Source organism: Neomonachus schauinslandi, chromosome 6, assembly GCF_002201575.2.
Source record: "Neomonachus schauinslandi chromosome 6, ASM220157v2, whole genome shotgun sequence".
Taxonomy (NCBI): Eukaryota; Metazoa; Chordata; class Mammalia; order Carnivora; family Phocidae; genus Neomonachus; species Neomonachus schauinslandi.
In genome coordinates this window covers 107,071,852-107,087,735 of record NC_058408.1, presented here as the reverse complement: position 1 = coordinate 107,087,735, position 15,884 = coordinate 107,071,852, and the positions used below count along the sequence as shown (strand labels likewise).

At 50.0% G+C, this 15,884-nt stretch overlaps 1 protein-coding gene across 1 annotated transcript in view; it reads left to right on the top strand.

Annotated features, from left to right (window-relative positions):
* The window catches only part of ZCCHC24 (zinc finger CCHC-type containing 24), a 57,152-nt gene that overhangs the window by 4,719 nt on the left and 36,549 nt on the right, over positions 1-15,884 (top strand). Inside the window, exon 2 of the mRNA XM_021699878.1 lies at positions 7,248-7,448. Within this exon, the coding sequence (XP_021555553.1) occupies positions 7,248-7,448 (201 nt within the window). The remainder of the gene's footprint in view (positions 1-7,247; positions 7,449-15,884) is intronic.

The window sequence follows — 15,884 nt, the reverse complement described above, 5'->3', positions numbered from 1 at the left end:
CTTCAGAGCCCCCGTTTTACAGAAGAGAAAACAGGCCTGGCCAGTCACCCTCAGCGTCAGTGGCAGAACCACATCTGGAACTCTTCCAGATTCCAGCTCCAGCTGGCTCTGTGGCTCATGGTGCTGGCTATCCCCTGGGTCATTCTCGGGGCCCCAGGGCAGGGCAGGCACTCACCAGGGACTGCAGTGCCTCTGCCATGTTGTCTCCGGCCTCAGACCTTTTGAGGAGTAGTAGGCATTGGGGCACTGGTCACAGGTCCCAGCTGTCCTGCCGTGTCCGTACCTCAGTGGTACCCACGGCTCCAGCCCCTCCCCAGGAACCCGGTGTGGGGCTCCAGGGGACAGAAGTCCAAGGATGGCCTGGCTTGAGAGAGTCAGAGGATGGCCATGAGCATTTACTAGCATTTTTGTCTCATGTCATAGTCTGTGTGCAGCGTCCCCATTGTCCAGGTGGGGAAACCAAGGCTCTTCAAGAGGAGGATGACATAGTCAGGGCATCAGTGGCGGGACCGGGGCTCCAGCCTAGGTCTCAAGAGGCTTGGTCTGTGCGGTGTGGGGGTGGTTGTGGTGGAGTATAATCTTTTATTCTGTCCTCCTCTGGCCATACCGTGAAGCTTTGTGAAGACACTAAGCTTTGCACTGGTTGTTGCTCGTACCTCAAACACTCTTGCCTGCCCTCAACAACTGACAGATTCCAACTTCTTTCTGGCACAAGAGGCTGCCCCTTCTCTGAGAGGCGTCCCCCAGCTGCCACGGGGGAGCACACCTTCCTCCAGCATCCGTGGCCCATGACAGAAGAGCTGTCCATGCTTCCGGTGAAGCGTGCCGTAGCATTGGCTAGTGCGGAGGAACACCCGCTGTACGTGGGTCTGTCACATCAGCTACGTTGTCAGCACGCTGAGAGTGGAAATCCCGTCTTTTTCCACCTGCTGTTGCTTGGGCAGTGCCTGGGGCTGACTAGGTGCTCGGGTGCTCAGTGGTTAGGTGGATGGGTGACTTGTGACCACGTGAATGTTCTCCTCAACCTCTTATCTCCTGTTTTATCTCACCGGGGAAATGCTTATGGATTGCTTGATTACCTGGGAAGAGCTGACTTGGGAGATCATAAAGCCCTGTCCCTAGAGGTGTCCCAGCAGAAACTTAGGTGCGCTCAGGGTTCTTGACCTTCTCTGGTTATGGACCTCTTCGAGAATCTGAAGAGCACGAGAGTTCTCGGTGCTCATGCACAGAGCACAGGCGTATGTGCGCACACAGACACGCCTTTGCACGTGACTTCAAGGGGGTCATGGCGCCCCCCCCCGTGACGACAACAGACCCCAAACCGAGGCCCCCTGCTCCAGAGGCTGCAAACCTCAGTGGTACCGGGGACTGGCTGAATATTATGTCCCTTTCAGCCCTTAGGTTGTCAAATTCATGCTTTCTGCTTTCATTCCATGACTACAGTCTGGAAGTGAGAGGCAGCTGGTCCCCAGCGCTTACGCTCTAGTGGGGGGGCGGAGGGCATACGGCTATAAGATGTGGGCACCTGTCAGGTGAGCAGTGAGCTGGGTGGGAGCCGGAGGGATGGAGTCCGGAGGGAGGGTCTCCCTGGGGCTTCTCTGCTGTGTCCTGCTGCCACCGTGATCCTCCCTCTCAGGGTCTTTTCCCCATTTCTCTCTCCCCACCCCCCCACCAAAAGGCACATGGACCGCTTATTTAAGTTAGAATCTTTCATTGAGCTCCAGCTGTGTATGGGGAATTGTGTTTGGCACGCGTGGGTGAATGGGCCTCCAGGAGGCCGTGGAGCCCTTGGGGGTCTTGGGCGAGGGGTTGCTGCCTCTGGCAACGGTTAGCCCTGCCACCTTCCTGGCCCACAGGTCAGCTTTGGACCCCAGAAACAGGAGCCAAGCTGGGCTCTGACCACAGCTGAGAAATCTTTAGTCAAGGTGTGAGTTCACTTTCCCATCAGCCAACTCCTTGCCCTGCCAGCGGGTTGTCCCCTTCTGTCCCTGAGCGCAGCACACATCCACCTGTTCTTGTGGATCAGGGGTGGGGGGGTGGGGGGTGTGACTCTGGGGGAAGACCCAGGGGTAGAAGAAGTGCAGCTCCCCTTGGAGAAGGGGTGGAGCCATTTGTGAAATGAATGGTTTCTTGTGTTAAAGAGAGGGGTGTGGGTGTGTATGTGTGCACGCGTGTGCACGTGTCTGTGTGTCTGGAAGGGCGTGTGGGGTGACTTTTTGGGATAAGAAAGCAGTTGTCCAGCTGATGAAAGAAGAGCTGGGGACTAGGATCAGAGAGTCCCTCCTCCCCACTTCAGGGCCATCTCTGGTCTGGGGAGGAGGCAGGACTCAGCCTTTACTCTGGCCACACGTCCTCGGACGCTCCCCTTCTCATAGCCTTGCCCACTGCCATGTCCTATTCTGCGGGTGCGCTTCTACCTCTCCTCTCTTCTCTGCACTGGTTTCCTCTCTCCAGAGCAGGCTTCTCTGCACTTGCCCTCACTCCTGTCTGCCCCCCTCCCGCTGCGCCCTCTTCCTGTCCTGGGAGGGGGGAAAGGAGAAAGCACAGCATGGCCGGTTGAGTCAGCCCTGGAAATCTCAGCCTCCACACCCCAGGTCCCTCCGCAGAACCCCCAGCCCAAGGGCCCAGACCCCTCACAGAGCGCAGAGAAGGTGGTGCCTCATCTTGCCAGGGCCGAGGGGCTTGGCAACATGAAGTCGCAGGCCCAGGGAGAGTGGTCCCCACCTGTGTTTTCCTCTGGCTCTCCTTACCGTAGGAGAAGCCAAGCCTTGGAAGCCATGTAGGAGCTGAAATATAACAGGCCAGCTCATCTGGGTGGGAATCTCCCCTTAGCCACATGCTGGCTCTTTTACCTTGGGCAAGTTGCTCAGCCTCTCTGAGCCTCAGTTTCCAGCTCCGTAAAATGGAGCCAGTAATGCCCATCCAAATAGTGTTCTTGCAGGTATAAGAAAACCAAGAAAGTGAAAGGATCCAGTCAAGTCTATGACACAGGCAGGATCAGAATAGGTTTCAGCATCTTCCCCTCTAACTTTCCCCAACAGCCAAGCCAGAGCCTTGGAGAAGTTCCAGCGATGGGCAGGAGCCCGATGCTCTGTCCCCCGGGTATGGTATGAGGATCCCACACTAACCGCTAGCTGCTGGGAGTGGGGAGGAGGGAGAGGTGGTCTCTTCCTTCAGGCTGGTGATTTGGGTCCAATAGCTTCCATCCACCACAGTAGTGGGGCTGCCCTTAACCAGTGCCCAGAGCAGCTTAATCTTTAGGGTGAGAGTGCCTTTGACTTAGTCCATGACAACTCGGAGACCCCCCAACTTAAATCTTTAAGGTGTTAGGGCATTCATCACCTCGTCTTTCAAGTGGGGTTCCCAGACCCTTTTCTGCCTGTGATGGTCTGCACCCAGGACAGTGGCAGGTGTGAGGAATGGCAGAAACAGTCTGGGCTCTGGGAGTGACAGACTGTTGCAGAATCTTTGCCTTTCGATATGTCCAGCCTTGTGGGGAAATGGAGAGGCTTCAGAGCTCCTTCGGTCAAGGGTCAGCAGAGTCATGGGGTGATCCCCACCCAGCCTAGCCCTGCTGGACAGGAGGCCGTGAGGTCCAGGAGGCCCCTGGAGGAGGCAGGGACATCTGAGGCCTGAGTAAGAGGAAGGGGTGGGTTCAAGGCCACACCACTAGAGTTATGACCAGATTGGGGGCCAGGTCCTGGAGGGGGTTGGATGGACACAGAGAGGGCCTCCTGTGGGGGGGACAGCCAGTTCAGAACTAGAGGGAGGGAAGCAGGTGCCCCGTGGGACACCAGGTGGAGCAGCGTGGCTGTTTGGGAGTTAGGAGCTACCTGATGAAGGGCCGCTCCCGCTGGGCCTCACCCTCCAGCTATAGGCAGCAGGACTCGGAGCAGGTGGTGCCCATGGGGACCAAGTGCCCTCTGCGTGTCGGGCTCTGGGGGTGTCTTTCAGTAGCTGGTGTCTGGACCCTGAGAAAGCAGGACTGCCGGGATCATCCATGTTGCCCTCCGTCCCTGTTCTGGGTTGCAGTTTACAGATGGGAAGCCCGGGGCCGGGCCTGACTCCACAGCTGGAGAGGAGGGAACACGGCGTGTCCAGTCCCTGCAGGCCGTGGAGAGGGCTGAGAGGCAACTCGCCTTTCACCTCCATGGCTGGAGCTCCTTGGGGCTTCGGAGAGGAAACAGCTTGCTGCCGCACCCACCCTTTTAGCCAGCCGGCAAGCAGGACTCGTGGCCCTCAGGCCTGGCTGTGTGCCCTGGTCTGTGCCCCGGGCCGCTCCGGGCCTCAGTTTCTCCATCTGGAACCTGAGAGCGGTTGGGTCAGCTGTCTGCTCTGTCCTTCCTGCTCAAACGTGGTGTCCTCTTGAGTTGGGGAGCTGGAGCCGCCAGAAGGGACAGGCCAGAGCACCCAAGGGACGGGGGAGAGGCGGTGAAGAGGAGAGCTCTACCTGCACTTCTCTACCCGGAGTTGCTCATGGGACAGAAGCTGTGACCCTCGTGAGGTGGGGGGTGCAGGTGTGAAGCTGCTGGGGAGAGGACAGGCTGCTCGGAGGCCCCTGGCTGCCCGGAGGCCTCTGGCTGTCCAGGGACGCCCGAGGGGTCACCCGTGGGCAGGGCAGTGTGGCCACAAGACAGGGGAAGAGGCTGTTCAGGGTGTAATTAATGCACTTTCTGGCACCCACCAGATTTCCCTTTCCTCTTGACAGTTTGCTGCCAAAACAGTCCCGATTCCTGTGAACTTGCTTAAATCTTATCCAGAAAAAAAAAAAAAAAAAAGAAAGAAAAAAAGAAAAGAAAGAACGGGGGGAAAAAATGAAGAGGGTTGTTATTTGTGAAATTGCATTTCCCAGCCATGAGGGTGAGTCACACCATTTGGAGCTTGGAGTTTCTTGTTTGGATGAACTTTTCTCCGGGAGGCCGTGGTGATGCTGTCCTCCCTCAGGCCAGTTTGGGTGAGGAGGGGCCTCCACTCAAGCTCAGGAGAAACCTGGGTGGGTGGAAAGTCCAGGTGCTCCTGAGGCCAGGTAGGGCCAGGCGGTCTGGACAGACTGCCCCGGGGAGCTTGAACATGCAGATCTGGGCTGGGGGAGGGAGGAGCGGGGAGTTAGTGTGTCAGCGGGAGAGAGTTTCAGTTTGGGACGATGAAAAAGTACTGGAAATGGATGGAGGTGATGGTCTCACAGTCACGGGAATGTACTCGGTGCCATGGAATCGTATGCTTAAAAACATAATTAAAATGGTCGATTTTATGTAATGTATTTCTTACCACAATAAAACGGTAGGTTCTAGGCTCTCGGTCCCAGGTGACTGACTGCTTTGGTAGGTAGATCTGAGGTGGGGCCTAGAAAACTGTATTTGTTAAAAGTTTCTCAAGGCGTTCAATACAAGTTTGGACATACTTGCCTCATCTGTAAAATGGGACAGTGACTCATAGGGTTGTGGTGAGCATCAGCTATCTTAGTAAGTGTACAGTTTCCAGTACCTGGGACATTGTAAGTGCTCAGTAGATGTGACTGGTATCATCGAATCCCATGGCCATTGGACCCCTCCGCATACCCCTTAAGGTTGTCCGGAATCGGCTCGCACACCTCCAGGGATGGGAGACCGTCTTCCTGTCAGGATGGACCATTCTCTCTTGGCTCCTCTGAGAGCTGGAGAATTGCCCTCACACTGAATGCAAGTTTGTGTGGTATTTTCCACTGGTCCTGGGTTTCATGGTAGCCCTGGGCAGTGGTAGAATGGAGATGGTCATCAGGAGCCTTTGAGTTTCGTGCCCAGACATCATAGGCTGACTGACTATGTGTTTGGCCTGGATGCCTTGGATGTGGTATCTGTGTCTTTTTTTCCAGATCCTAGGCTCCAGTCTGAGCCTATAGGAGAGGGAAAAGAGGCCTGGAGAGGGAAAGGACTGGCCCCAGGCCACATAGCAGAGTGTCCAGGGAGCCAAGAAGAGTGGTGGTCCCCAGATGGTGAGGGCTGTGTCCTCTAGGAGGGAATGCCAGGCCCCCAGAGATGGAACAAATAGGGAGGCTGAGGTGTACATGTGTGAGGGGTGGCATCTGTCCTGGTTGGGGGAGGGGTACTTGGTCTCCTGGGGCCTGCTCTCAGCTCCCCTCCCTCCCTGCCCACACTCAGGGGACACAGGCAGGACTGTGCCCACTCTGAGCCTCCATCTGCCCCATCTTCGTAAGGGAGCCTAAGGCCACCTCCTCTCAGGGGCTCTCTTCCCCTAGCGGCCTGGGGACTTCCAGGAACAAGGCTGTCTTCCCATTAGACTCAAGGCTCCCCAAGGTCTATGGTTCCCTCCTGGAGTCCTTGAGCACCTGAGCTGGGACCAGAGGATGCCCAGGCCCCGTGCCCAGGTTTGTCATTGACCCTCCTGCAGGAGCTGCCTCTTTACAACCTTGGCCTTTCCCCAGGAAGAGGGGACCATGGCTGTTCCCTGCCAGCTTCACCACAGGCCCCACCTTTGCCAAATTCCAGTGTGCCTGGCTGCCCAGAGCCCGTGACTCCTATAAATAGAGGCTGTATACACCAGGAGGGGGCCTGGGCCGCGTCTGCTTTGAAGCCAGGCAAGACATCTGGTTCCTGTCATCTGGAGGTGGGAGAGGTGGGCCGCTCCCTCCCGGGCTCCCCGAGCGCGGGCCTGGGCCAGCCCCGGGGCTCCCTGGACACAGTCTGCACAGGCCTCGTGCCACAGGAGACCCGGCAGAGTGCTGAACCTCACTCTTCTCTTCTGTACAATGGAAACAATCCTACAAGCCGATGCTCCTCTCTCTTGTAAGATGGGGAAACGGAGTCAGCTCAGAGATAAGTGACTGGTAAAAGGCAGAGCCCCAGATCTAACAGGTTGCTTTCTACGACGCCTTCTTACCTCCTGGCGGTGTGTAAAGAACTAATAATCCTCCTCCTCCTCCTCCTCATCACTGCTTATTGAGTGGTTCCTAAGTGCCAGGTGGGAGATAAAGTGACCTCACTTTAGCCTCATAGGCACCCTAGGAAGTGGCCATCATTACTTCCGTTTTCCAGAGGGGGCGGTTCACTGGCTTGCCCGCAGACGGACAGCTACGGTTAGAATATGAACTCAGGCTCCAGGAGGCCGGAGCCCCCGGGCAGCTCGGGAGTCCGTGTGAATTCATGGGTGTGCATGTGCGTGCGCGTGCCCATGGATATTGCCCTGAGGCCACGGCTGCAAACGAGTGTGCCCAGGCCTGGGCAGCCCTCACAGCTTCTGTCCCCCCACAGGCGCCGAGCAGCAGCGTGTACAAGAGCGCCTCGCCCTACGGCTCCCTCAACAACATCGCTGATGGCCTCAGCTCCCTCACTGAGCACTTCTCGGACCTGACCCTCACCTCTGAGACCCGCAAGCCCAGCAAGAGGCCCCCCCCCAACTACCTGTGTCACCTGTGCTTCAACAAAGGACACTACATCAAGGACTGCCCCCAGGTAAGGCGGCCCCGCTTCCCTGGGTAGAACAGGCCGAACAGCCCCCCACCCCACACACTCCCCGCCCCAGGGCCCCTTCCACAAACAAGCGGCCCTGTGGCCCTCTGGTCTCCACCTTTTTCTCCCCTCTGGTATTTCTTTTTTTTTTTTTTTTTTTTTTAAAGATTTTATTTATTTATTTGACACAGAGAGAGAGAGAGAGAGAGCACAAGCAGGGGGAGTGGCAGGCAGAGGGAGAGGGAGAAGCAGGCTCCCCGCAGAGCAAGGAGCCCGATGTGGGGCTCGATCCCAGGACTCTGGAATCATGATCTGAGCTGAAGGCAGCGGCTTAACCAACTGAGCCACCCAGGCGCCCCTCCCCTCTGGTATTTCTGAGGCAAGGTTGGCTGGTATGGTTGGGACAGAGCCCCAGCCTGGGCCTGCCCTGGCTAGTGAGCAACTGGGGTGAAGGACGCACAAATGAGGTTCCGGGCCTTAACGTCTCCACCAGTCTTCCTGCCAGGGTGCATCCTGTTACAGTGGGACAGGACGGGGGCCAGCAGCCTCCTCGCAGCTCTCCCGAGAGAGACCCCATCTCCTCACACTCACAGGGAAGGAATGCGGGCTCTGGGCCAGGAATCCAGATGTGTACCCCCTCCCCCAGACCCCACTTCTCCCTCCTCTGCTGTTGTGCTTCCTCAGTCTCTGGCCTGTGAGGGGGGAGGTGAGAGGTCCTTACCCCCCTCTTTGTGTCTCCAGGGTAGGTCTGGGTGAAGGCCTCAGGCACCACAGGCTGGGCATCTCTCTTGGGGTGGGAAGGGGCCAGGAGATCGAGAGTGTGGAGAGCAGCCCCTGTCTCCCACCCAGTGCTTCGCTGTGACAGCGTGGGGCTCCTGGGGTCAGATCCCACTCAGAGAATGACCCCTGACTCCGACAGACATGGCTCTGACATCCTGGGGAGAGAGGTTAAGGTCGTTTTAAATACAGTACAAGATGGATCCGTGATTCTTTTTCTTACTATTTTTTCATATTTTCTAATGTTTTTATAATGTGTATTTTTACTTTTATTTTACATATGTAATGGAAATGGGATCCTGGAAACTCAGAAAATCCGTGTAGTCTTACCCTCCAGATGGTGGAAGCCCAGGGTGTGGTTGGGTGGGGCTGGGTGCCTCCGGACCAATGGGAGGCCAAGATGTGCTTGTTGCTCATTGCTCCTCTCAGAAATAGCTGTGCCATGCTTTAGGTCCTTGCTGCATCAGTGTCGCCTGGGAGCTTGTTAGAAATGCAGAATCTTAGGCCCAACCCATGACTGCATTTTAGTAAAAGTCCTGGGGATTTGTGTATACCAGTGATCTCAGCCTCCATTCACCCTTGGTCAAGAGAAGTCCGCCCCTGACCCTGAGTATGGGAGCTGGCCCACTGATGGCTGTCCTCCAGACCCCACACTCTCATGGGCCCTGTCTGCCCTCAGTATATGCAGTAAACCAGGGGCCCTTGGCATGAGGAGATCTCAGTGCAGGGTAAGGCCCCTACCCCCCAGGGGTTCTCCGGATGGGATGAGGAGCAAACAGGCAGCTAAGGATCTGGTTGGTCCTCAAGGATGTGCCCCTGGCCCACCCAGGCAGCAGCCCCTTGTACCTTCCCCAGCTGAGCCCCTGCGAGGGGACTCTCACTTACTATACCTTGGAAACTTCCCTCATCATCTCCTGCCTACAGCCTGTGCTCACAATTACCCAGTGTGTCAAGTCTCTCATTAGCCTCTTGTTATATGATGCTTTGAGTGAGTCAAGCACTCATACAGAATCATTGAGCCAGTCTGTGGAGGTGCCGGAATTTTAACCCTAGCCAGCAGGTGACATTCAGGTACCAACAGGGGCTCTTGGGGCTCTGAGGAGGTGTGCCTGTTCTAAGCTGGCAGCCTGGGAAAGCTTCCAGGAAAAGGACGGCTTGAGTGGGCTTGGCAGGTTGTTGGAAGAAGGGTGACCAGTATCCAAAGGCAAGGGATGATGAGGCAGAGGTGGAGGGATGGTGAAGGTGTGTGTGTGTGAGTGTGTGTGCATGCCTGGGCCCTCTCCTAAATGTGGGGGCAGGCGGTCCCTGACCTCAGTGTCTCTTGATTTCCAGCACAGTGCAAACCCTGGTTCTTCCTTTATATTCCTTTATATGGATTACATAGTGTCTTCACTCTGCAGAAGAAGTACCGGCCCCATTTTACCCGTGAAGAAATAGTCTCAGAGAGCTGAAGTGCTGGGGAGAGGGCAGAACGTCTGTGAGAACCCCAGTCTTGGGACCTCCATGCTCTTTGCTTTCTTGAGCATCCTATACCAGTCCAGGCTGAGATGCTCATGGCCTGGGGCCTCAGTTTCCCTCTTGAGCTGGTAGAGGCCCTCTTCCAGCTCCACCTCAAACCTGATTCTATCAGAGACTCCTGCAGGCCCAAGGACCTCCTCCACCTTTCACAAGAATTTCATCATCTGTAAAGCAAAGCTGATGAGAACACTAACACATAGCAATGTTGTGAGGATTCAAAGAAGGAATGCATGGAAAGTGCTTAGCACAGTGTCTGGTAAGCACTTAATAAATGTTGGCTAGCATTGTTATCCCTTGGGTAACAATGGAGAGTGTGCCTGTTTGGCAAGGTAGAAGGTATTCTGGTAGGCTGGAAGATAATTAGATGTTCCCCACCCCTCAGCTGACCACAAGCTCCAGGGGCAGGTGCTGGGCTAGATTCATCTCTGTACCCCCATGCTGGCCCAAGATACCACACACAGCAGATGCTCAGTATAAGTCTTCCGGAATGAAGGAATGGGCAGACAAGGCTTTTATAAGCCATGGAAACCTCTGTTTCAAATGAAATATTATGAGCTCAGCATATATAATATTTAAAAGTGGAGTGGGAATGCTTGTTTTGGTAAGACCTTTAGTGAGATATAATTTACATACCATATAATTGACCCATTTAAAATGTACAAGTCAATGATTTTTTAGTATATTCACAGAGCTGCTCAACCATTACCACAATCAATTATAAAACACTGTTTTAAAAGATTTTATTTATTTCAGTAATCTCTACACCCAGTGTAGGGCTTGAACTCACGACCCTGAGATTAAGAGTTGCATGCTCCACCGACTGAACCAGCCAAGCGTCCCCAATTGTAGAACATTTTTATCACCTCAAAGAGAAACCTCATGCTCTTTAGCTATCACTACCCGCCCTGGTTCCCCAACTCCTAGTAACTCATATTCTACTTTCTATCTCTATAGATTTGCCTATTTTGGACATTTCATAAAGATAGAATCATATAATATGCAGTCTTTTGTCACTGGATTTTTTCACTTAGTATATTGCTTTCAAGTAGTAATTATCAGTTCCATGATTTGGGAAGTGTTCTATCCTGTTGTATTTTCTGGAAGAGTTTGTGAAGAATTAATATTACTTCTTCTTTAGGGGCACCTGGGTAGCTCAGTCAGTTGAGCGTCTGCCTGGGATTGAGACCCACATTGAGCTCCTTGCTTAGCACGGAGTCTGCTTCTCCCTCTGTCCCCCTCATGCTCTCTCTTTCTCTCTCAAATAAATAAATAAAACCTTTAAAAAAATAATTCTTTAAATGTTTGGTAGAATTCACTTGTGGAGCCATCTGTGCTTGGGTTTTCTTTTTTGGGTGGATTTTTAAAATTATGAATTCAATCTCTTTGTGTTATAGATCTATTCAGATTTTCTATTTCTTCTTGAGTCAGTTTCTGTAGTTTGTGTATTTTGTAGAATTTGTCTGTTTCATCTAAGTTATCAAATTTATTGGAATACAATTGTTTGTGGTATTCTCTTACAATCATTTTCATTTCTGTAAGGTTGGTTATAATGTCCCCCTCTTTTCTTTCTGATTCTCCTAATTTGAGTCTTCTCTCTTTTTTTCCTTGGTCAATCTAGCTAAAGGTTTGTCAGTTTTGCTGAACTTTTCAAAGAAACAAATTTTGGTTTATTTGACTTCCTGTACTGTTTTTCTGTTCTCTATTACATTATTTTTCACTCACATCTTTTTTTTTTTTAAATGTTTTATTTATTTATTCATGAGAGTCAGAGAGAGAGAGAGAGAGAGGCAGAGGCAGAGGGAGAAGCAGGCTCCCCACCTAGCAGGGAGCCCGATGCGGGACTCGATCCAGGACCCTGGGATCATGACCTGAGCCGAAGGCAGACGCTTAACCATCTGAGCCACCCAGGCGCCCCTCACTCACATCTTTTAAAATATTGTGGTAAAATATATACAACATAAAATTTACCATCTTAATTATTCTTACATATACAATTCAGTGGTATTAAGGACAGTTGACCCTTGAATCATTTCGGTTTGAACGTATACATAGATTTTTTTCAGTAAATACAATACAGTACAGTAACTATGTTCTCTATGATTTTTTAAATAACATTTTCCTTTCTCTAGCAAACTTTATTACATACAGAATAGAATACATGTAACACGCAAAACATGGGTTACTTGACTATTTCTGTTACTAGTAAAGCTATTAGTAGTTAAGTTTGGGGGGAGTCATGAGTTATACACAGATTTTTGACTGCTCCGGGAGTTGGCACCTCAAACCCCACGTGGTTCAAGGGTCAACTGTACATTCACATTGTAGGGCAACCATCACCACCATCCATCCATGGAACTCTCTTTTTTTGTGTGAAACTCTGTGCTCATTAAACAATAACCCCATCTTTTTCTCTCCCCCAACCCCTGGCAACTACCATTCTACTTTCTGTTGCTATGAATTTAACTACTCTAGGGACCTCATGTAAGTGGAATCGCACAGTATTTGTCGTTTTGTGATTGGCTTATTTCACTTAGCATAATGTCCTTAAGGTTCATTTACGCAAGTTTCAAAAGTTCCTTTCTTTTTTAAGACCAAATAATATTCCTGTGTGTGTGTGCGTGTGCACGTGTGTGTGTGCGCACACACATGCATGTGTACGTGCATGTGTGTAGACCACATTTTGTTTATCTAATTATCCATCAATGGACAACTGGATTGCTTCCACCTTTTGGCTATTGTGAATAATGCTGCTGTGAACATGGGTGTGCAGATAGCTCTGAGTCTTTGCTTTCAATTCTTCATTCTAATCTTTATTATTTCCTTCCTTCAGATTGTTTTAGGTTTAGTTTGCTCTTCTTTGTCCAATTTCTTGAGATGGAGAGATTAGGTTACTGATTTTACATTTTTCTTCTATTTTTAATGTAGATATTCACAGGTATAAATTTTCCTCTGAGCTGCATCCCATAATTCTGTGTGTTGTATCTTCCTTTTTGTTCATCACAGAGTATTTTCTGATTTCCCTTGTGACTTCTTCTGTGACCCACTGGTTATTTAGAAGTGTGTTGTTTAATATCCACATATTTGTGAGTTTCCCAAATGTGTTTTAAAAATGATTCTCCTTTTATTCCACTGTGGTCAGAGAACATACTTTGTATTATTTTGGTGCTTCTAAATTTGTTGTGGTTTGTTTCATAGCATTTGGGCTATCCTTGAGAATGGTTCGTGGGCACTTGAGAAGAATTAATTCTGCTGTTGGTGGTTGTAGTGTTCTGTAGGTGTCTGTTAGGTCTAGTTGGTTTACAGTGTTGTTGGTGTCTTCTGTCCCCTTGCTGATGTTCTGCCTCATTCTTGTAACCATTATTGTAAGTGTAGGAGTGTTGAAATCTCTATTATTGTTCAATTAACTATTTTTTTCTTCAATTCTTTTTTTTTATAAATTTTTTTAAAGATTTTATTTTATTTATTTGACAGAGAGAGACATAACGAGAGAGGGAACACAAGCAGGGAGACTGGTAGAGGGAGAAGCAGGCTTCCCGCAGAGCAGGGAGCCTGATGTGGGGCTCGATCCCAGGACCCTGGGATCATGACCTGAGCCGAAGATAGACGCTTAATGACTGAGCCACCCAGGTGCCCCTTTTTTCTTCAATTCTGCCAGTTTTTGCTGCATGTATTTTGGTGTTCCTTTGTTAGCTATACCTATGTTTATAACTGTTGTATTTTCTGATGAACTGATCCTTTTATGGTCCTAGAGTGTCCCTGTTTATCTCTAGTAACATTTTTTTTTAAAGTCTATTTTCTGATACTAATATAGCCAGCTTCCTTATGTACATGATAGATCTTTGTTCATTTTTACTTTCCTATCTTTAGATCTAAATTGTGTCTCCTGTAGACAGCATGTAGTTGGATCTTGGTTCACTTTTTACTCACTTTGGCAATCCCTACCTTTTGCTTGGATTGTTTGATCCATTCATATTATCAATAATGCTATATTAATGCTCTTTTGATATATGAGATTATTGATACAGTTGGATTTAGGTCTGCTGTTTTACTTTTTGTTTTCTGAATTACTCACGTCTTTTTTCTTTCCTCTGTTCCTTCTGTACTGCTTTCTTTTGCATTAAGTGATACTTTTCTAATGTGACATTTTGATTTCTTTAATGATTTTTTTTCACTTTTTAAAGCTATTTCTTTAGTAGCTGTCCTGGGGCTTATTTTACATACTGTAACATATAAAATCTGCTTCAGACTTATACTAACTTAATTCCAGTGAGATCTAGAAATATGACTCCTTTATAGCTCTATTCTCTTTTCCTGATTTTTGCGGCATTATTGTTATACGTATTACATCTTTGTATGTTGCAAATTCAACGATACTTGTTATAATCGTTACTTCATGTAATTTTATGTGTCTTAGAGAAGCTAGAAGAAGAAAAGAGAGCAGTTATATGTCCATAGCTTTTAGCATTTTAGCTCTTTTATTTCCAGCTTCTAGGTCTCTTCATTTGTTCCTGTGGACTCAAGTTACCGCCTGGAGTCATATCCTTAGCCCAAGACAGATTTGCTTCTACCTGACTCCTCTGTGCTACCATTGGCAAATATCTTACATTTCCAAATGTTATAGGACAGATAGTACAGTAATATACATTTTTTTATACATTTGCTTTTTAAATCAACTAAGAGAAGAAAGGAAAAGAAAAATTCATTTGTGCTGTGTTTTATAATCACATAACTACCTTATCAGAGCTCCTGTTTCTTCATGTGTATTTGCATTATGTCTGGGGTCACTTGCTTTCAGCCTGAAGAACTTCCTTTAGTATTTCTTGAAAGGTTGGTGTGCCAGCAATGAAATCCTGTGCTTTTGTTTATCTGGGAGTGTCTTTATCTCACTTTCATGTCTTAAAGATAACTTTGCAGGGTATAGAATTCTTGGCTGACAGTTTTTTCTCCCCGCTTTGAGCACACTGACTGTTACCCCACTGCCCTCTGGCCTCCATGTCTGATGAGAAGCAGTTGTTAATATTGTTGGAATTCCATTGTAAATGATGTGTCATTTTTCTCTTGATGCTTTCAACATTTTCTCCTTGTTTTAGCTTCAGCAATTTTACTACAATGTGTCTGTTTGTGAATCTCTTTGTGTTTATCCTATTTGGACTCTGTTGAGCTCCTTGTTGATTAAGGTTTTTCATTGGATTTGGGAACTTTTCAGCCATTATTTCTTCAAATATTTTTTCTGATCCTTTCTCTTCTCCCCTTTTGTGGGATGATTTTTTTTTATTTGTTTAACAGAGAGAGAGAGAGAGAGCACAAGCAGGCAGAGCAGCAGAGGGAGAAGCAGGCTCTCTGCCGAGCAGGGAGCCGGATGCGGGGCTCGATCCCAGACCCTGGGATCATGACCTGAGCCGAAGGCAGCCACTTAACCGACTGAGCCACCCAGGCTCCCCTGTGGGATGATTTTTGAGTGGTCTCAGTGCTTTTAAAATCTTAAATGGTCTAACTGGGGGTAGAATGTGTGGAATCCTAGGCATTCACTGCCGACAGCCTGGGTGGTGGCATACAGGAACCAGGAGATACTCTGTGGCCCCCAGTGTAGTCAAGAAGGCCAGGGTGGGTTGGGGCTGCCAGCTCTGGTGGCAGCAGAAATCCCAGCTGGCTCTGAGAGAGGCATGGTTGCTGTCTGCGGGGCCCACCTGCAGGCTTACCTGCGCATTTCATGTTGGCTTCTGCGCCCCAGCGTGGCAGGCTGTGAAGAACCGAGTGGTAGCATTTTGCTCTGAGCCCACTGGAACCTGCATGCATACGGGTATTTGTGGTGGGGGCTTTGCTCAGTGCCACCTCTGTGCCCAGGACATACTACAGAGTGTACAGGAGCCTGGTACTCTGTTAAATGATTCTTTTCCAATCCTAAGGGTGGAGAGAGGTGTCCAGAGTTCAGCCATTGGACTGATGGGCTTCTCATAGGTCCCAGGGGGCAGTGTGAGGGGGATTGGGTACTTTACAGGAAGACTGGGAGCCCCCTGAAACAGATGCAGAAGGTGCTGGAAACCAATTACCAATGATGCTGAAGGGCAGCCCCTTTTTGGGGGGTGAGGCTGTGCCTGGGCCAAGGTCCATCTCCAGCCAATGTCAGTACTGACCCTAAAATGT